The sequence below is a fragment of the Leucoraja erinacea genome, chromosome 18 (genome assembly GCF_028641065.1).
Source record: "Leucoraja erinacea ecotype New England chromosome 18, Leri_hhj_1, whole genome shotgun sequence".
In the NCBI taxonomy this organism is placed as follows: Eukaryota; Metazoa; Chordata; class Chondrichthyes; order Rajiformes; family Rajidae; genus Leucoraja; species Leucoraja erinaceus.
This window is the reverse complement of record NC_073394.1, coordinates 5,352,458-5,373,972: the sequence shown is the minus strand read 5'-3', so window position 1 is coordinate 5,373,972 and position 21,515 is coordinate 5,352,458. Positions and strand designations below refer to the sequence as shown.

Here is a 21,515-nt window from a genome sequence, read left to right as displayed (position 1 = left end):
TGTTGTTGTGGGCCAAAGGGCCAAATCTCGAAACTAAAAAAAAATTTAACAAACTGATCAAATGCTGTGTCACTGACGAGAGTTTACTGAGTGCCATTTTGCTGTGACTTGTCTTAGATTTTGACCACAGTGACACTATTTAAAAAGTTCTGCTGGCTATAAAATACCTTGCCGCTGCAGATCAGACAGGCCCCTTCACTGTCCATCTTTAAATCCTCCCTAAAAACTCACTTTTATTCACTTGCTTTCGACGCTGGCTGAGACATTGTTCCTGTTTTAGTGCTTTTAATGTCTTTTAATTTTTACTGTTTTTATAGTCCTGTCGTCTTAATGGTTTTAGTAGTTTGTAATAACTTTTTGTTGACTTCCCATGTACAGCACTTTGTGGTAACTGATGTTGTCTAAAAGCGCTTTATAAATAAAGTTATTATTATTATTATTATTACTTTGGGGCACAACGAGACTGTGAAAAGTGCAACACAAATGGAAAAGTGCCCACCTGTTAGCAGTCCAGAGCTCCTCACATATTTCACTCCCGAGGCAGGTCTCCTTCGTGGCCAACACAGCATCTCCAAATGGCACTGTTTCCTTTAAAGAAGAATATGTTTTGTTATTATCTTCCACTTTTCATCTGTCATTCCAATACAGCCAATCCCAGACTTAAGTCGTAGTTGAGTTACGTAAACCTGCACTTACATAAACATTTCTGTTCCCAGACCCGAGTGAAATCAAGGCAGTTTGTCATTTCCACAACACTGTACGATCACTCACGTTTACATCGGAAACAGCCGGCAATGGCGGCAGTGCTTACCCAGAAGGCTATGCGCTGCAGAAAGTGCCCTGGACGCAGCCAGATGCCACTGAGATGATAACTATCATAGCACAGAAGTTGGGAGGTCACGAGTATAGAAGTTGGGAGGTCATGTTACAGTTGTCCCGAGACATTAGAGCGGCCTCATTTAGAGTATCATGCAGAAAGGAACTGCAGATGCTGGTTTACAATGAAGATAGACACAAAATGCTGGAGCAACTCAGCGGGACGGGCAGCATCTCTGGAGAGAAGGAATGGGTGATGTTTGGGGTCGAGCCTAAAGTCTGAAGAAGAAATCGAACCAAAACATCACCCATTCCATCTCTCCAAAGAGGAGGTAGGGTCTCGCCCCGAAACCTCACCCATTCCTTCTCTCCAGAGATGCCGCCTCACCCGCTGAGTTACTCCACCATTTTGTGTTTAAAGTCCAATCAAGGACAGTCTGAGGGTCACCAGTGATGTAGATGGTAGTCCAGGACTGCTCTAGGATGAATTTGGTTGATACCTGGATGACGACTGACATCTTATCGTTCAGTTTTGTTCAATGAGGTATATATTAGTTCAAGACTGCTCACATTCTGGGATGTGGATGTCACCCGTTCTAAAGTCGATTCTATAACAATATCCCCCCCTCCCAAAAAAATGTGGGTGCACAGTTCAGCTCACCTGTCCTGTCACCAACTGGATTATTTCTGGCAGATAATGCTCCTCGATTTCCCTATGAATAATAAAAGAACGATCAGTTAAATAATTTGCATCTAAATGCTTCATTATACAAAAGCTTTTAAACATTTCAAATTGAATTATTCCAGTGGTACTGCTCCAATTAGGTCAATCCAGATTACTTTTGTGAGGCCAACATAATTCTCTTTAAGTTTATGGACCTTGTCTGAGGTTTATTTTGTCCAAAGGGCAGCACAGTGGTGCTTTACCTTGCTGCAGGTTTTACCTTGTACTAAACCAGGGGTGGGCAACCTTGTTCTGCATAGGGGCCGGGACGCATGTCTGTGAGCGGGTGGCGGGCCAAATCTATCACGTGTTCACAGAAGGTAGACAAAAATGCTGAGGAAACTCAACAGGTGAGGCAGCCACATGCAATCATAGAAACATAGAAACATGGGAAAATAGGTGCAGGAGTAGGCCATTAGGCCCTTCGAGCCTGCACCGCCATTCAAACCAGGTGCTCCAGTTTCCTCCCACATCCCAGAGACGCGTGGGCCTGCAGGTTGATTAGATCTCTGCAAATTGCCCCTAGTGAGCTGGATAGCCAGTGTGAACGGGTGATCGATGGTCGGCATGGACTCAGTGGGCCAAAGGGCCTGTTCCCATGCCGTGTCTCTCTCTATTCTCATTTTCCAACTGCTTTTTACCATTGCTTTTCTTTGTGGAAAAGTCAATGGCTCCAACACGTAATGTTCCGACAAGTATTTTTACATTCGCTGTTTCAACATTGCTTTTCATTTAAAGCCTAATACAAACATGCTCAAGGTCAGGTGACAAAAGGCAACACTGATTGCACAGATCATTATCAAAACATGACTCTCGGTTTGTTCAAACCTGATAAAATATCACACACTTAAATAAACATGATAAAGTTTCGAGCTGTTCCTTCCGCCACATCACAATTATTAATTTATGCATCATAGGTGGTACTTCATCACACAATGAACACAGTGTTCACATCTAACACCATCCATATGTTGATGCGTTGATCACTGCAAAGATGCAGAGAAGTTTCAATCATAAGTTTGCTAGGACATTCAAAAAGTAAAAGTTCATTGAAACTTAACCCAGCCACTGCTAACAATTCGAGAGCAGTCGAGAGAGAAATACTATCTAACTCATTGGAGACCCTCAGACTATCTTTGATCGGACTTTACTGGCTTTATCTTGCACTAAACCAGTGGATCTTAACCTGGGGGGTCGAGACCCCCATTGAGGGTCGTTCGGGGCTTTGCCAGGGGACATGAAGGGGTCATAAATAACATATCCATCTGTGGAACCCATTTTTAGGAACCCAACAAGGGTATGTAGTACCACATAGAGTATTTTGTACGCGTATGCGCGCACGTATGCCAAAAACGTTAAGAACCATGGCACTAAGCGTTTTCCCTTTTTCAAAATTGCGTTACCATGCAGCCATAATAGTAAAAAAGCACCAAAACACACAATTAACACAATTTAACACAAACATCTATCACAGTGACTCTCCTGGAGGAGAACGACATTTCGTTCAAACTTGTTTTTGAATGACAAATGAAGAAATTCAAATATATCTGTACACCGCGAATGGCTCGATTGTAATCGTGTATTGACTTTCCGCTGACTGGTTAGCACGCAAAAAAAGCTTTTCACTGTATCTCGGTACACGTGACAATGAACTAAACTAAATAAATAAATAAACCGACCTCATCGAGCCCCAGCTCGAGCCCAGGAACCTGGTTGATATTGTCTACCAATCCCAAGCCCAACGCCATCGAATCTGATACGCACGGATGCCGTCTCCATCCTAGACCACGAGAAATTGCAGAGTTGTGGACGCAGCCCACAAACCAACTTCCCTCCATTCACCCCATCTACACTTCATGCTGCCTCGGCAAGGCCACCGACATAATCAAGGACGAGTCGCATCCCACTCACTCCCCCTTCTCCCCACTCAAGCAGTACAGAAGGATAAACCTCCAGTTTCAGGGACAGTTTCTTCCCAGCTGCTAAATCAGTCAATTAAGTCACCCTCTCACCAACTAGAGAGCGGTCCTGACAATAGACAATAGGTGCGGGAGTAGGTGCAGGTTCGAGCCAGCACCGCCATTCAATGTGTTCATGGCTGATCATCCACAATCACTACCCCGTTCCTGCCTTCTCCCCATTTCCCTTGACTCCGCTATCTTTAAGAGCTCTTAGCTCTCTCTTGAAAGCATCCAGAGAGCCAGCCTCCAACGCCCTCTGAGGCAGAGAATTCCACAGACTCACAATTCTCTGTGTGAAAAAGTTTTTCCTCATCTGCATTCTAAATGGCTTACCCCTTATTCTTAAACTGTGGCCCCTGGTCCTGGACTCCCTCAACATCGGGTAGATGACCTCCCATCTACCTCAGTGGGACCCTCGGATTATCTTTAATCGTGTTTTACCGGACTTGCACTAATGTTATATCCCTTGACCACTGCCCAGTACATCATCGGCTCTGACCTCCCCGCCATCGAAGGGATATATCGCAGTCGCTGCCTCAGAAAGGCAGCCAACATCATCAAGGACCCACACCATCCTGGCCACACACTCATCTCTCCGTTGCCATCGGGAAGAAGGTACAGGAGCTTGAAATCTGCTACATCCAGGTTCAGGAACAGCTTCTTCCCCACAGCCATCAGACTAGATATTAGATATGCCATTTATTGTCATTATACATGTACAGTGAAACTGAAAGCTGCTCGTACTCAGTGCATACATCCTATTAAACCCAACATCAAACAAGCTCTGAACAATAACAGCCTATTGCATTTTATCTGTTTATTTATTGTGTATATATATGGTCTATGGTATATAGACACACTGAACTTTTATCTCCTGTTCTGTATTATGTTTGCATGTTCTGTTGTGCTGCAGCAAGCAAGGATTTCATTGTCCTATCTGGGACACATGACAATAAAACTCTCTTGTCTCCTGACTTGACTCTTTATCCTGTATCTATTCTGTATAGTCTTATTGCTGACTGGATAGCACCCGGCAAAAATGCATTTCACTGTACCTCGGTCATGTGACAAAAATAACCTGAACAACACAACATCCAATTCACACAAGATCAGCTCATCTCCAATCCTTGTCTACCCATTGCCTCAGCTCATTACCCATTCTCAGCTTCACAAGGCTAAAGCTTCGAGCATCCCAGTGGCACAGTGGGTAGAGCCACTGCCTCAGAGAACCAGGGTCGATCCCGGCCTTTGGTGCAGTCTGTGTGGAGTTTGCATGTTCTCCCTGTGACCGTGTGGGTTTCCTTCGGGTGCTCCGGTTTCCTCCCACATCCCAAAGACGTGTAGGTTTTAAGGTTGGTGTAAGAAAGAACTGCAGGTGCTGGTTTAAATCGAAGGTAGACACAAAATGCTGGAGTAGTCTGTGGAATTCTCTGCCTCAGAGGGCGGTGGGGGCAGGTTCTCTGGATGCTTTCAAGAGAGAGCTCGATAGGGCTCTTAAAGATAGCGGAGTCAGGGGATATGGGGAGAAGGCAGAAACGGGGTACTGATTGGGGATGATCAGCCATGATCACATTGAATGGCGGTGCTGGCTCGAAAGGCCAAATGGCCTACTCCTGCACCTATTGTCTATTATCTATTGTCTAATGTAACTCAGCTGTTGAGGCAGCATCTCTGGAGAGAAGGAATGAGAAGAGAGAGGAGATGCTGCCTCACCTGCTGAGTTACTCCAGCATTTTGTGTCTACCTTAGGCGTTAAGGTTGATTGGCCCTCTGTAAATTGCCCCTTGCGTACAGGGGGTTTCTTAGAATCATCCAGCCATACAGCACAGAAACAGGCCCTTCGGCCCAACGTGCCCAGGCTGACCATCATGCCCCATCTTCACTAGTCCCACCTGCCTGTATTTGGTCTAGATCCCTCTCGATCTATCCTATCTACGTATCTATCCAAATGCCCCTTAAACATGCGATAGTCCCTGCCTCAACTAACTCCACCAGCAGCTCGTTCCATACACCCTAGATAGGGCTCTTAAAGATAGCGGAGTCAGGGGATATGGGGAGAAGGCAGGAGCGGGGTACTGATTGGGAATGATCAGCCATGATCACATTGAATGGCGGTGCTGGCTCGAAGGGCCGAATGGCCTACTCCTGCACCTATTGTCTATTGTCATCACCCTTTGTGTAAAAACGTTTCCCCTTAGGTTCCTTCCCCACTAAATCTTTCCCCCTCACCTGAGCACATGACTCCTGCATCACAGTTCAGATCGAGTTTCAGGAAGGACAACATAACATTTGTGTCTAAAGTCCGTTCGGATGCAAGGAATATTTGGCCTCACCTTGGTTTGTTCCAAGGGAGAAACCAACGCATTTCTCTGTAGTTTCCTCTATTCGCCATTGTCATCTTTGGTCTTATTAACAAGATTTTCCTATAACATTAACAGCAACAGAATTATTATTCATCTTCTTTACTATTGGAAAAAAAAACACAAACACATCAGGTGGCGCAGCGGTAGAGTTGCGGCCTCACCGCGCCAGAGACCCGGGTTCAATCCCGACTACAGGCGCTGTCTGTACAGAGTTTGCACGTTCTCCCCGTGACCTGCGTGGGTTTTCTCCGAGATCTTTGGTTTCCTCCCACACTCCAAAGACGTGCAGGTTTGTAGGTTAATCGCCTTGGTATGAATGTAAAATTGTCCCGGCAGTGTGTAGGGCAGTGTTGGTGTGCAGGGATCGCTTGTCAGTGCGGACTCGTTTCAGAGGTCTATCTCCAAACTAAACTAGACTAAAACAAAGATCAGTAAAAACAATCCGGACAATAGACCAGTGATGCACAAACCTGGAGGCTGAGGGTGGCTGGGCGAGAAGAGGGATGATGGTTGATGGGATGATCCAATCTAGGCGATGGCTGCAAGGGAACTGTATGGCCATCTGCAGCTGGGACTTTGAAAATGCAGCAAAAATCTGGCAGGGTACACTTTGCAAATGGCATGAACTACTGGGCTGGCCTTCAGAAGTTCACAGTACAACTTATTTTTGGAGAGAGAAGGTGGACAACAAAATGTCCTCCAATCCAATGGGACCCACTAAAGCCAACTTCATGCCACCAACAGCGCTTTGACCTGAATCAGAACCCACTCTCCGATGTAAAGTGCATTTCTGAAGTACAAAGAGTTTGGATAATATCATTCCATTGTGAGATGTTGGTCAGGCCACATTAAAGGGCCTGTCCCACATGCGATTTTTGACCAGACGCCTGTTTGGTCGTGAGTAGTCACCCAAAGAGTCGTACCTTTTTCTGGTCGGCGCTGGATTTTCAACACGTTGAAAATTTTCGGCGACCTGCGACGACTATGACGGCTGCTGGCAAGTCACCGAAAAAAAATTGCGTAAGTGGGACAGGCCTTTTAGACTATTGTGTTCAATTTTGGTCGCCATGTTGTTGGGAAGATGTTGTCAAGCTGGAAAGGGCTCAGAGCAGATTTATCAGGACGATGGCAGGACTCGAGGGACTGATCTACAGGGAGAGGTTGAGCAGGCTGGGACTCTATTCCTTGGAGTGCAGCAGGATGAGGGGATCTTACAGAGGTGTACAAAATCACGAGAGGAAGAGGTCAGGTAAACACTGAGAGTATTGTGTTCAGTTTTGGGGCACGATGCGATGGGAAAGATGTTGTCAAGCTTGAAAGGGTGCAGAGAATGTTAAATGTAAAAAAAGTTGCACATGTACACCATCAATGTTCTGGCACCCTTGTCCCAGAGTCTTGCTGGATTATCCATGTTAGCGAACCAACAGAGGTCACGTAATAATGATTCAACAATACACCTCTGACCCGCTAATTATACCCCTCCCGTCCCTCTAAAGCACCATGGACTGCAAGAAACCTGAATAAAGAATGAACAATGATCAAAGCAGTAAACAATTAACGCTTTCACGACGGAGGCTCATGTCTCAAAAGAGCGCGTGCCACACGCAATGCTCTTGTGATTTTGTCCGGATTAAAGGACAATAGATAATAGGTGCAGGAGTAGGCCGTTCGGCCCTTCGAGCCAGTGCCAGACCATCAATTGCCGGAAAATCGGTGGTGGACCTGTACAACGTTCACCAAAACCACTGGAACATCTAACACACACACACACAAAAGCAGTAAAGTCCAAACTTACTTGTTGAGAAAGATCACCCTGCAGTTGTAGAGGGAACTTTTATGCATGACCGGCCTGGAGTGCAAGAAAAAGATGGAGAGCTTCAACCAATGACTTATGAATCTTTATCTTATTCAACCAATCTTTTTAACTAATTTTTTTTTTAATCTCGAGAGATCAGGTTGGTTATTGCGAACCGAGCGGAGGTGTTGGGTGAAGCGATCGCCAAGCCTGCGCTTGGTCTCACCCATGTAAAGAAGTTTAGAATAACATTTACGTTTCTGCATTTCATCCACTCACATGCCTACATCACAAATGATGTCTTCAGTAGTTGGAGAGGCCAAGAGTTCTGCCAGCATTTGGAAGGAGTGCAGCACAGTGTCAGATTCCAAGTAGTGATCGGCACAGCCATATCCACTGAAAGAAGAGAACGGAGAATGAAACAGAATGCAACAGAAGACCATTGAATAAGCCCATCATTTGTGGGCAACACCTTTCCCCTGATCATTGTTTTAGTTTTAGAGATACAGGCCCTTCGGCCCACCGAGTCCGTGCCGACCGGCGATCCCCGCACATTAAAACTACCCCACAGACACGAGGGACAATTTTACATTTACACCAAGCCAATTAACCTACAAATCTGCACGTCTTTGGAGTGTGGGAGGAAACCGAAGATCTCGGAGAAAGTCCTCGTGGCCACGGGGAGAACGTACAAACTCTGTACAGAAAGCACCTGTAGTCGGGATCGAACCCGGGCCTCTGGCGCTGTGAGGCAGCAACTCTACTGCTGCGCCACCATGCCACATTGCTGCCTTTGATTTGTCCTTATGCATATCTTTCATTCATTTGTCCTGTGTTCTTTTTCATATCGTTTCCCTCCCCCCTGACTCTCAGTCTGAAAAAGGGTCTCGACCCGGAACGTCGCCTATTCCTTTTCTGCAGAGATGCTGCCTGACCCTCTGAGTTACTCCAGCGTTTTGTGTCTAATGTCTTTTCCGGAATCAATGTTTGAAAGTTGCCCTTTAACTACAGATCCACCAGAGGGATTCTCACAATATGTTCAGCAATGTCAGAGTCAAAGGACAAAGGACCGATTTCAAGATGGCGGCGGGCTGTGGAGTGGATCAGTGTCGCCATGACAACGGGCCTTTACAGCCAAGGTAAGTCTGCACTCGTAAGAACCTCGGAACTTTTTTGGCGTCAGAAACCAGGTGCACTGCTTCGGTGAAGTGTACTATATTACACTACAATCATTGCACTTGGGTATTTATCTATAGTATGGGCCCTATCGATAAGCTCATCCATACCAGATTTGCAAAAGAAAGAATTTCACTGTGCCTAGGTACATGTGACCATACAGTATGTATCATTATCATCACGGGGTCAAGGAAATAGCGTTCATGTCGCTGCCCTGTTTCCACTCATTTTTCCACCACCATGGGCAAGAAGCACAAGAAACGACAAAACAGACACCATTGTGTGCAGATGCAGAAAAGTGTGTTCAGTTCTGGTTGAACAACTTCTAATCTTGTGTGTGGACTCGACAAGAAGAAGATTATCATCATGAAGACCAATCAAAGGGCTTCTTGCAAAAGTATTTTTTGTAAGTTCATAAGTTATAGGGACAGAGTTAACCCATTCGGCCCATCGAGTCGAGTCTGCCATTTGATCATGGCTGATCTATCTTTCCCTCTCAACCCCATCCTTCTGCTCTCTGCAACCTGTGACACCCATACTAATCAAGAAGGTCGGAATCATATCATTCTGCATGGAAATAGACCCTCAGTGTCATGACAAACTCATTTTCAGGTACCCAAAACATCACCCATCCATTTTCTCCAGAGATGTTGCCTGACTCGCTGAGTTACTCCAGCCCTTTGTGGCTATAGTGTTTTTCAATACTAGTGTTTTTCAATACTAGAGAAGCATATAGTTCCCTTCTCTCCAACTTTACCTACCAGATTTCCAGTTCCGGTCCAAGTCTGTATCGTGCCCCTTTTGACTTTGCTATCTCAATGCCTGTGTGTATTTAAAAGGAAAATATTTTATTGAAAAATTAAAACATAGCAGTTCTTAAATGTTGACAAGCACAAAACATGGATAACCATATAACCATATAACAATTACAGCATGGAAACAGGCCATCTCGGCCCTACAAGTCCATGCCGAACAAATTTTTTTCCCCCTTAGTCCCACCTGCCTGCACTAATACCATAACCCTCCATTCCCTTCTCATCCATATGCCTATCCAATTTATTTTTAAATGATACCAATGAACCTGCCTCCACCACTTCCACTGGGTGCTCATTCCACACCGCTACCACTCTCTGCGTAAAGAAGTTCCCCCTCATATTACCCCTAAACTTCTGTCCCTTAATTCTGAAGTCAACATAAGTTATAAACAATTGCAGTCAGAGGATGAGGCAGCATCTATGGAGCGAAGGAATAGGTGACGTTTCGGGTCGAGATCCTTCTTCAGACTGATGTGGGGGCGGGAAGAAGAAAGGAAGATTCGGAGACAGTGGGCTGTGGTCTCAGAAGGGTCTCGACCCAAAACGTCACCTATTCCTTCGCTCCACAGATGCTGCCTCACCCGCTGAATTTCTCCAGCATTTTTGTCAACCTTCGATTTTTCCAGCATCTGCAGTTCCTTCATAAACAATTGCAATCAAATGATTTGGCTAATCAAGAGAACCAAGGTAAAGTCTGGCTTTGCCTCCACACCATGGGCTGTGTGCTCACTTCTCCATTGTCACAGAAAACAGAACCATTAGAGACAAGGGGAAATAGACACAAAAAGCTTGAGTAACTAAGCGGATCAGACTGCATCTCTGGAGAAAAGGAAAAGGTGGTGTTTCGGGTCGAGACGCTTCTTCAGTCCAAGAGTCAGGGGAGAGGGAACCGAGATATATCATGGGATATGGAAAAATCCAGATGAGCTACTTTGCATTTAAAGGAGAAAAAAAAAATAGTGAATGCAGCTCAACTCTCATGTTTACCAATATAATCTTGTTCAGGGGGTGGGGTTGAACTAGTGTGTATGTGTGTGTGTGTGGGTGTGTGTGCGCGTGTGTGTGTGTGTGTGTGCGTGTGGGGAAGGTGGAGATTCTACAGGCATTCGAAAAGTCATAAGACATTTAAAAAGAAAGATAAGATGTTCCGGTTGCCAAACAATTTTAACTCCCCCTCCCATCCCCACGGTGTCCTGGGCCTCCTCCACTGTCAGAGTACAGAGGCAAATAAATAAATGATGGGTCTTTGTCCCAAACATTATGGAGGGCACTGTATGTCCTCTGGTCCTAGATCCATCTACTCTGGGCAAGAGACTCTGTGCATTCACCCGATCTATTCCTCACATGATTTTATACACGGGTTTGATTTTTAAATATATTGATTTTAAAATCAATATATTTTTAAATCAACATTTTAAAATATTTTAATATTTGATTTTAAAATCATCTTTATTATAGAGAATGTAAACACAATCCAAAAATAAACTGGACGGGGGGTGGGGCAATATGGCTTTATACGAGTTATGTTTCCGATTGAAACGATACACTTCCCAGGTAGAGAGAGAGAGGGGTTACAATGTTATCAAGACTTTTCTATGAAAACTTACTTTTCAAAATTCTTTGAAGGTTTCCCTCAAAATCTAAAGCCCATTGGTTGAGAGCGCAGGTCGCCAATGTCACTTTGCGAGCCAGCATTGTGCAAGCGAATGGTTTATCTCTGCTCCGCTGTTACTGCTGGGATGATAAGTAAAGGCTGAGATCAGATCGATTCCGATCTGGGGAAACGCTGCGAGAAGCTGCGACTCCAACTACAACATGTAGGTTTCCACTCCTCTTCCGGGTCAGTTTCACCTCCTCTCTCACCGCTGCAGGGCAAATTCGCCTTCAGTCCCACTGCACGATATCATTTGCTGAACGCAACCGCCTGGCTGGGCAATCCCTCCTTGCAATGTTCCCATTAAATACTTCCCCTTGCCACGGATTTTAAAAGCCCGCCTGGTGTGTGTGTGTGTGTGTGTGTGATTCCTGTTATTAATCCACGAAGCTTTCACCCGCTGTTTGTTTTGTGTTCCTCGTCATTGTGTTCCCCTCGTCTCTGACTCTGATCGCGTTCATTTACCGCGTCTACATGGTTCAGTAATGTGATCCTAACCTTAACTCCCCCCCCCCCCCCCCCCCACCCACCCCCACCCCCCCCCACACCCCCTCACCCCCCCCCCCCCCTCACCCCCCCCCCCACCCACCCCCCCCCTCACCCCCCCCCTCACCCTCATCCCCACCCCTCACCCCCACCCTCACACCCCACCTCCACCCTCCACCCCCCACACCCACACCTCACCCCACCCCCACCCTCACCCCACCCCCACCCTCCCTCACACCCACCCCCTCACCCCACCCCCCATCCCTCACCCCCACCCCCACACCCCACCCCCCACACCCCACCCTCACCCCCAACCCCCTCACCCCCACCACCCCACCCCCCTCACCCTCCACCCTCACCTCCACCCTCACCCCCACCCCTCACCCCCCCACCCCGCACCCACACACCCACCTCTACGGAGAATGTCTCGGGATAAATGTAGGGGAGTTTCCAAGCCAATTTAAGAAATAATACAATTAAAAGCATGAAAATATAAAGTGAATACACTTGTTTAATAATTGCAGAATTTACCACAATTGAGTTGGAAAGGAACTCCTATTTTGACTGACACTTACATCTCAACCAATCCGACAATTGACTTGGGACAGGGAGGAACTGCAGATGCTGGTTTACACCGAAGATAAACACAAAATGCTGGAGTGACTCAATGGGACAGGCAGCATCTCTGGAGAGAAGGATCGGGGTCTGAAGAAGCTGCCTGTCCCACTCCAGCATTTCACCAGCATTTTGTGTCTATCTTAAATAATAGTTAACGATTAGATAGAAGATTAAAACATCATTAAAGATTAGATTAAAGAAAATAGTTTCGATTTTAGTTAAAAAGTTTGTTCACTTTGTGATTGGTCTGTGAAGATAAGGGGAGGATGTGAATGGCTAATTTGGGGATCTAAGTTGATCAATCACAAGCCGGGGAGGGACATAGACTATTATTGTTATTATTGCACAATAACTGTTTGTTTTTTGCGTGCACGTGCGTGTACGTGTATGTGTGTACGTGTGTGTGTACGTGTATGTGTACGTGTGTGTGTGTGTGTGTGTGTGTGTGTACGTACGTGTGTGTACGTGTGTGTACCTGTGTGTGTACGTGTATGTGTGTACGTGTGTGTGTACGTGTGTGTGTACGTATGTGTGTGTGTATATAAATGAAAAAAAACACACAAAAAGATGCAATAACTCAGCGGGACAGGCAGCATCTCTGGAGAGAAGGAACGGGTGGCGTTACGGGTTGAGACCCTTCTTCAGATTGAGTCTGGGGAAAGGGAACCGAGAGATTTAGAAGGTGATGTAGAGAGATGAAGAACAATGAATGAAAGATATGCAAAAAAAGTAATGATGACGAAGGAAACAGGCCATTTTTGGCTGTTTGTTGGGTGAAAACAAGAAGCTGGTGTGACTTGGTTGAGGGAGGGATAGAGAGAGAGGGAATGCCGGGGCTACCTGAAGTGAGAGAAATCAACATTCATACCATTGGGTTGTAAGTTGCCCGGGCAAGAGGGATAATCCTCTTGTGATTTGTAAATTGGATGCCATTCAGTGATTCCTCTGTTCTCTGACTCTACCCCCATGTTTAACCCAGACTCTACTCCTGGCATAACTTTCATTCATTTGTTTTGCATCCCGCCACATCACCCTCTATATCTCTCATTTCCCTCTCCCCTCGACTCTCAGTCTAAAGAAGGGTCCCGACCCAAAACGTCACCTATTCCTTTTCTCCAGCCTTGCTGCCTGTCCCGCTGAGTTCCTCCAGCACTTTGTGTCTATCTTCGGTGTAAACCAGCATCTGCAGTTCCTTCCAATAGATTCAATTTAAATAATGGTGAGTTACCAATGCAGAATGCTCTTTATTTTACGTAACCTCTTCATAGCATATTTTCAATGTTTGGGTCACAGGACTATGATCACAAAGGACTGTAGGCTCTTAATGCCCATCAGAAAATGTCATCCATAACCATTCTCAGAGGAGGGGAGATATTGGGATGCTCATGGATGAAATATCATTTTCACCTCAACGGCAAATAGAATTTGTTATATAGATTAGTTTAATAGTTTTATAGATACAGCGTGGAAACAGGTCCTTCGACCATTCCAGTCCAAGCCGACCAACAATCCCCTGCTCAAAGAACAGTACCTCCACCAATGTAAAGCACTTTGGTCAACGAGAGTTGTTTTTTAAATGTGCTATAGAAATAAAAGTGACTTAGAAACATAGAAAATAGGTGTAGGAGGAGGCCATTTGGCCCTTCGAGCCAGCACCGTGCCATTCATTGTGATCATGGCTGATCGTCCCCTATCAATAACCCAACTTGACTTGACTTGACTAGTTCTATCCCCCTCAATGGCGGCAAATTACAGAAACCAATTAATCTACAAACCCGGCACGTCTTTGGAGTGTGGGAGGAAACGGGAGCACCAGGAGAAAACCCACGTGGTCACAGGGTGAACCTACCAACTTCGTACAGACAGCACCCGTAGTCACCTCATGGGATTTCTCCGGGTGCTCCGGTTTTCTCCAATACTCCAAAGATGTACAAGTTTGTAGGTTAAATAGCTTATGTAAAATTATAAATTGTCCCTAGTGTGTGGGATAGTGCTCGTGTATGGGGTTGGTGCAGACTCGGTGGGCCGTAGGGCCTATTTACACACTGTATCTCCACAGTCTAAAAGTCTAAAGATCATGGCCCTCATCAAAGCACCTGGCTTCATCGACTAAATTGTCCCATTCATTCAACCTGTCCTCCTGATCACTACCTCTCAGTATTTCAATCCTCAATGGCAAATATTATACCTCTCTGGACTGAATGCTGAGACTAATCTAATTATTTCCTGTTGACATTGAGCATGACCAGCTGAACAAAAGCTCTCAGTAAATAAGGACACATTGTTAAACAGCCATCTGATTGAAACACTGCCATTCTGCTTTCATAAAATGACTCCTGCCCTTTTCTGAGGATAGACCCAAAATGCTGGAGTAACTCAGCGGGACAGGCAGCATCTCTGGAGAGAATGAATGGGTGACCTTTCGGGTCGAGGCCCTTCTTCACAAAGATCCTATAGCGGAGCAAGATAGACCACTCCTGCAAAATGCAATGGGCTGACGTGTAGTACGCAACGGAGCGGAACGTGGGCCTTTTTTTCATCCATTTCCGTAACCCAACCCGACCCGACTCGCAGTGTAATCAACGTTGCGGGGGAACAGTTTGTGTTAATAAATTTAAATTCTGAAAATGAGGAGAAGATTTTTACCAAATAACTTTTATTTTTACGAGGATGTTTCCGTAACCGGCTTCCGTCTCCGCACTAGTAACTTTGCTCCGCTACAGGATCTTTGGTGCGGAGACGGAAGCCGGTTACTTAAATGGGGCCTTAAATTACCCATGAATCTGCCCATGACCGTACTACGTCTTTTTCGTCGAGTGGACTGTCTTGCTCGCTATAGGATCTTTGCTTCTTCAGACTGAGATTCAGGGGAGAGGGAGACGAGAGATAAGGTGGGGTGAGGTGTGAAAACAACAGATCAAAGCAGACAATGGTCAAGGTAATGTAGAATGGGGCGTTGTTAGCTGAGGGGAAGGTGACAACGAGGATACAATTTCACAGGTTCACGGTATAGGAGTAGAATTAGCCCATCAAGTCCACTCTGCCATTCAATCATGGCTGATCTCCTCCTCCTAATCCCATTTCCCTGCCTTCTCCCCATAACCCTTGACACCCGTTCTAATCAGTAAAATATCAGTAAAACTAATCAGGACAGTGAAACTTGTCAGAGTATTAGGGTGAGGGAGGGATGGAGATAGAGGGAAAGCAAGGGTTACTTGAAGTTAGAGTGTTAGGCGCATATCCCTCAAAACCTTTCAAGCCCATGCATCTGTCCAAGTGTGGAAATGGCAGATGGAGTTTAGAGTCATAGAATGATACAGTGTCGAAACAGGCCCTTCAGCCCAACTCCCCCATGCCGACCAACAATATCCCAGCTACCTTAATCCCATTTGCCTGCGCTTGGTCCATATCCCTCCAAACCTGTCCTATCCATGTACCTGGGTAAGAATGGGTAAGACCTGGGAAAGCACTTCAACTCCCCCTCCCACTCCGTCTCCGACCTCTCTGTCCTGGGTCTCCTCCATGGCCACAGTGAGCAGCACCGGAAATTGGAGGAACAGCACCTCATATTCCGTTTGGGGAGTCTGCACCCCGGGGGCATGAACATCGAATTCTCCCAATTTTGTTAGTCCTTGCTGTCTCCTCCCCTTCCTCAGCCCCCCTGCTGTCTCCTCCCATCCCCCAGCCTTCTGGCTACTCCTCCTTTTCACTTTCTTGTCCCCACCCCCCCCCGCCCCCGATCAGTCTGAAGAAGGGTTTCGGCCCGAAACGTTGCCCATTTCCTTCGCTCCATAGATGCTGCTGCACCCGCTGAGTTTCTCCAGCTTTTTTGTGTAACCAACAACTATCCATGTACCCGTCCAACTGTTTCTTAAACAACGGGATAGTCGCAGCCTCAACTACCTCCTCTGGCAGCTTGTTCCATACACCCACCACCCTCTGTGTGGAAAAAGTTACCCCTCGGATTCCTATTAATCCGAGCAAGTGTGAGGTGAGGTGGAACGCAAGGGGAAAATATACAATGAATGGCACAGATGTACATGATGATGAGTATTGGCAACATCCACGTGAATCTTCCATGCACTCTTTCCATAATGTACGATGAAGATAAGGGATCTTGGGAGAACACACGCACCGAATCCACACCGACCAGCAAGTAGCCATTTTTAATCCTGACCCACGTTATTCCGCCCACACATCCGTCAACACATCTCCGCCCCAATTCTACCACTCACTTGCACAGGAAGGACAATTTACGATGGCCAATTCATCTACCAACCTGCAATCTTCAATGGTTCAATGCTTCGTTATGTCACGTATGCACAACAAGACAAGACAAGACAAGACAAGACAAGACAAGACAAGACAAGACAAGACAAGACAATACAAGACAAGACAAGAGACATTTATTTGTCACATGTACCAATTGGTACAGTGAAATGTGTTGTCACCATACAGCCATACCAATAAAAAAGAGCACAGAACACGATAGTCTTTAACATAGACATCCCCACACAGTGGAAGCAAAGTTTCCCACTGTGAGGGAAGGCACCAAAGTTCAGTCAAACACAGTGAAATTCTTCTGCACAAGCCACTCATGCATAGTCACTATATTTCGGCACCGCTTAAAGGCAGCACGGTGGCGCAGCGGGTAGAGTTGCTGCCTCACAGCGCCAGAGACCCGGGTTCGATCCTGACCACGGGTGCTGTCTGTACGGAGTTTGTACCTTCTATCCGTGACCCGCGTGGGTTTTCTCCGGGAGCTCTGGTTTCCTCCCACACTCCAAAGATGTACAGGTCTTGTGTTGGTGTTGGATGTGGGATGGTGTTGGTTTGTGGGGATTGCCGGTCGGAGCGGATCCGGTGGGGCGAAAGGGCCTGTTTCCACGCTGTATCTCTAAACTAAACTAAACTAAACTCAGCGAGTCAGGCAGCATCTCTGAAGAAATTGGATGGGGGAAGTTTTGGATTGGGACCATTCATGGATCGCCTCCTATCCCTGTTCTCCACAGGTGCTGTCTGACCCTCTGTGTTACTCCAGTACTTAGTATCTTTCCAGTGCTGTTATCAAAAGGATTTCCAGACCATGCATCATCCTACCACTAAAATCGATCCATACGGCTAATTTCCATTTCAACAGTTCTGTAGCTCTAGCTCTCGATCTGGCTCTACTGTTCTCCTCTAAATATTTAATTAGTTCAGTCGGTAAGTCGACTTGAGTTTCCACTCTGTGAAATTGTACCGACAATTTCTGTCGACTCAGCGCTTCAGCTGCTTCAAAGGTACGATGGGATGAGTTTGCACAAATGTTTCTGCCGCACCACGAACATCTGAGAGAAGCTCCACTTCTTAGCTTCATTCAAACTTTCAATTGCAAAACACCTACAGCTTGCACAGTGTACAACCCGTCAAAACACAAGGTGATTGGTTGCAGTTTATCAAGAGTCAAGAGTGTTTTATTGGCATATGTCCCCGATAGAGCAATGAAATTCTTACTTGCAGCAGCACAAGATATGTAAATGTAGTACTCTGTAAACCCACAACAAACAGCAAAAGAAAAGGCTATGATGTCGCAGCAGTAGGGTTGCTGCCTTACAGCGCCGGAGACCAGGGGTCGATCCCGACTACGGGTGCTGTCTGCATCGACCAGCGATTAACACCTTTCGACATCTCCAATGGAGTGAAGCAAGGTTGCGTTCTGGCCCTTGTACTCTTCAACCTCATCTTCGGCTGCGTCCCGAGTCACGCACTCCAGAACCTCGACCGTGGCGTGTACCTGAAGTACCCTCTGGACCGATGTCTCTTTGACCTTCGACGACTGAACGCCAAAACCAAGTCGCACGCACGGCTCATTCTCGAAGCCCTTCTTGCGGATGACTGCGCACTCGTGGCTCACGAGCAGTCCGACCTCCAGTTCATTGTGACCAAGTTTGCAGAAGCAGCACTGGCTTGTGGTCTCACACTCAGCCTCAGCACGAAACAGAAGTCATCCACCAGCCGGCCCCAGACTCTGCAGCACCGCGCCCCGCTGAAAGCCGTGACTCCTTCAAATGCATGGGAAGTGTAATATCATCTGATGGCTCTCTGGACAAGGAAATCTCAACGAGAATCAGCAAAGCCAGTCAAGCACTTGGACGATTGCACGCACGAGTGTTGAACCAACACAACATCAAGCTGTCAACTAAACTCAGTTGTGCTTTCCAGCCTGCTCTATGGCTGTGAAACGTAGACCTTGTATAGGAATCTTTTTTACACAGAGCGTTGTGAGTCTGTGGAATTCTCTGCCTCAAGAGGGCGGTTGAGGCCGATTCTCTGGATACTTTCAACAGACGGCTAGATAGGGCTCTTAAAGATAGCGGAGTCAGGGGATATGGGGAGAAGGCAGGAACGGGGTACTGATTGGGGATGACCAGCCATGATCACATTGAATGGCGGTGCTGGCTCGAAGGGCCGATTGACCTACTCCTGCACCTATTGTCTATTGTCAATGGAACTGGTCTACCCACAGCTAATTCCTGTTACTGGGACAACAATGCTGATGGAAGCTGCACCATGAGATGGGAGAATAAGACTATGTATTGCATTGTCAGTGCCTTTGGGCTGGGCATCTGAAATCTCGACTACTACCAGATACCATATTCAACCTCCATTCAAAGACCATGATGGTGAAGCACAACATGGTGTCGTGTGCACCTGCAGTACACCTTTTGACCAGTGCAACATCTCGACCAGTATTTGATGCCAACAGTTTTAACTTTTACTTGCCATTCTTTAATTCTATGTCGCATAAAAAGAAACAAGTAACATTGTTTTCATGTAATGTTATATTATTTAAAAATAAATATGGTATGTTTAACAAAAAAAAGGCAATTGTCTATTGACACATTTGGCTGTAAACCGGCATCTGCAGTTCCTTCACACACAAGACAATAGACAATAGGTGCAGGAGTAGGCCATTTGGCCCTTCGAGCCAGCACCGCCATTCAATGTGATCATGGCTGATCATCCCCAATCAGTACCCCGTTCCTGCCGCCTCTCCATATCCCCTGACTCGACTGTCTTTAAGAGCCCTATCTAGCTCTCTCTTGAAAGCATCCAGAGAACCTGCCTCCACCGCCCTCTGAGGCAGAGAATTCCACAGACTCGCCACTCTCTGTGAGAAAAAGTGTTTCCTCGTCTCCGTTCTAAACGGCTTACTCCTTATTCTTAAACTGTGGCCCCTGGTTCTGGACTCCCCCAACATCGGGAACATGTTTCCTGCCTCTAGCGTGTCCAAGCCCATAACAATCTTATATCTTTCAATGAGATATCCGCTCATCCTTCTAAATTCCAGAGTGTACAATCCCAGCCGCTCCATTCTCTCAGCGTATAACAGTCCCGCCATCCCAGGAATTAACCTTGTAAATCCACGCTGCATCTTGACTTCAGTATTTGATGCCAACAGTTTTAATTTTTACGTGCCATTCTTTAATTCTATGTTGCATAAAAAAGAAACAAGTAGCATTGTTTTCATGTAATGTTATATTATTTTAAAATAAATATGGAATGGTTAACTTTTTTTTTAATTGTCTATAGGGTGATTTCACGAAAGGTCACTGGAGCGTAGATCCGCACCCACGTGACCGAAAATCTCAAGTGGAGGACATGTTATACATCCGGTACATGTTAGTGAATGGGAAAACACGCACTTTCACACCCGTTAAAAACATCAAAAACGGCCTGTTTTTGAGCTGCAATTTACCGTGCCAGTCGGGGTGACCGTGAGGCACAGCTACCTAGATTTATAGTCCAAAAAAAAGATAGAAACTAAGGCAAATTCAAGAGGGAGCTGAAGGTGCAAATCCAGCGGAAATGCTTATTGGACATTTGCCGTGGAGATTTAAAGATCCAAAATATCGGGAATTATCTCGTTTGCTCGCTGCATTTCATCAAAAGTAAGGCATTATTGACTTTTTTATCTTTATTGATGAAATGCAGCGAGCAAACGCGATAATCCCCGATATTTTGGACCTTTAAATCTCCACGGCAAATGTCCGCTGTTCACTTCCGCTGGATTGGCACCTTCAGCTCCCTCTTTAATTTACCTTAGTTTCTATCTTTTTTTTGGACTGAAAATCTAGGTAGCTGTGCCTCACGGTCACCCCGACTGGCACAGTAAATTGCAGCTCAAAAACTGGCCGTTTTCGATGTTTTTAACGGGTGGGAAAGTGCGTGTTTTCCCATCCACTAACATGTACCGGATGTATAGCATGTCCTCCACTTGAGATTTTCGGTCACGTGGGTGCGGATCTACGCTCCAGTGACCTTTCGTGAAATCACCCTATTGACACATTTGGTAAACCAGCATCTGCAGTTTCTTCACACACACACGTTTAGCTTGTGGCCGGTCGGTCAGTCGGTGGGTCTACAGCTGAAACATTGACCCTGCCCTTTGCATGCACAGTTTGCCCGCTGGGTTGAGCTTGTTGTTATGTGTTTATGGCGGACTGCGGGGGTGATGCGCCGTTGTGTATGGCTGCTCCTCCTGCAGTCCGTCCTTTCTCCCTTTTTTATTTTTATTTTTAGTCCTGTCCGTGAAAATTGTTCATTGGAAGTCTTCTTTTATGTGGTGGGTGGGGGGGGGGGGGGGGGGGAAGGGGGAAACTGTTTTAATCCCAGTCCTACCTGGTCGGAGATGCGGTTTTCTTCCGAACCGCTTCTTCGTCCTCTCTGTGCGGCCTACCATCGAGCTGGAGCAGCGCTGGAGCGACGATTTCCTGCCGGGATTACAGCTTCGCCGGCGGTGCAGATGCTGGGACACCAACACCAACACGGAGCGGGCGATGCCTTACCGGGTCGCCTTCAGGTAAGCTCCGGGGCACTGGGGACGCCGACTGCAACATCGCTGAGCTGCGGCTGCAGAGCGTCCAGCCGCGGGCGGGCGGCACTGGATTTCAACACCGCGGGGCCTGGTGTCCGAGTTCGCCAGTGTCAGAGGTCCGGCCAGCGCGGCCTGTGAACTTTGGACATTGCAGTCTTCAGGGAGGAAGCGGCCGCTTCAGTCCAGGCCGCTGAAGAATGTTCACCCGACGCCGATGATCCAGCTTCGCGGCAGAGGGCCTGAGAAC

The 21,515-nt window shown here is 46.5% G+C and overlaps 1 protein-coding gene across 1 annotated transcript in view; it reads right to left on the bottom strand.

The window, feature by feature from the left end:
• The window catches only part of nadsyn1 (NAD synthetase 1), a 40,236-nt gene extending 28,718 nt beyond the window's left edge, over positions 1-11,518 (bottom strand). The window contains 7 exon segments of the mRNA XM_055649194.1: positions 500-588; positions 1,478-1,529; positions 5,835-5,924; positions 7,660-7,713; positions 7,939-8,055; positions 9,597-9,657; positions 11,258-11,518. Of these exon segments, the coding sequence (XP_055505169.1) occupies positions 500-588; positions 1,478-1,529; positions 5,835-5,924; positions 7,660-7,713; positions 7,939-8,055; positions 9,597-9,657; positions 11,258-11,345 (551 nt within the window). The 5' untranslated portion in view covers positions 11,346-11,518.
• Positions 11,519-21,515: the final 9,997 nt, after the last annotated feature.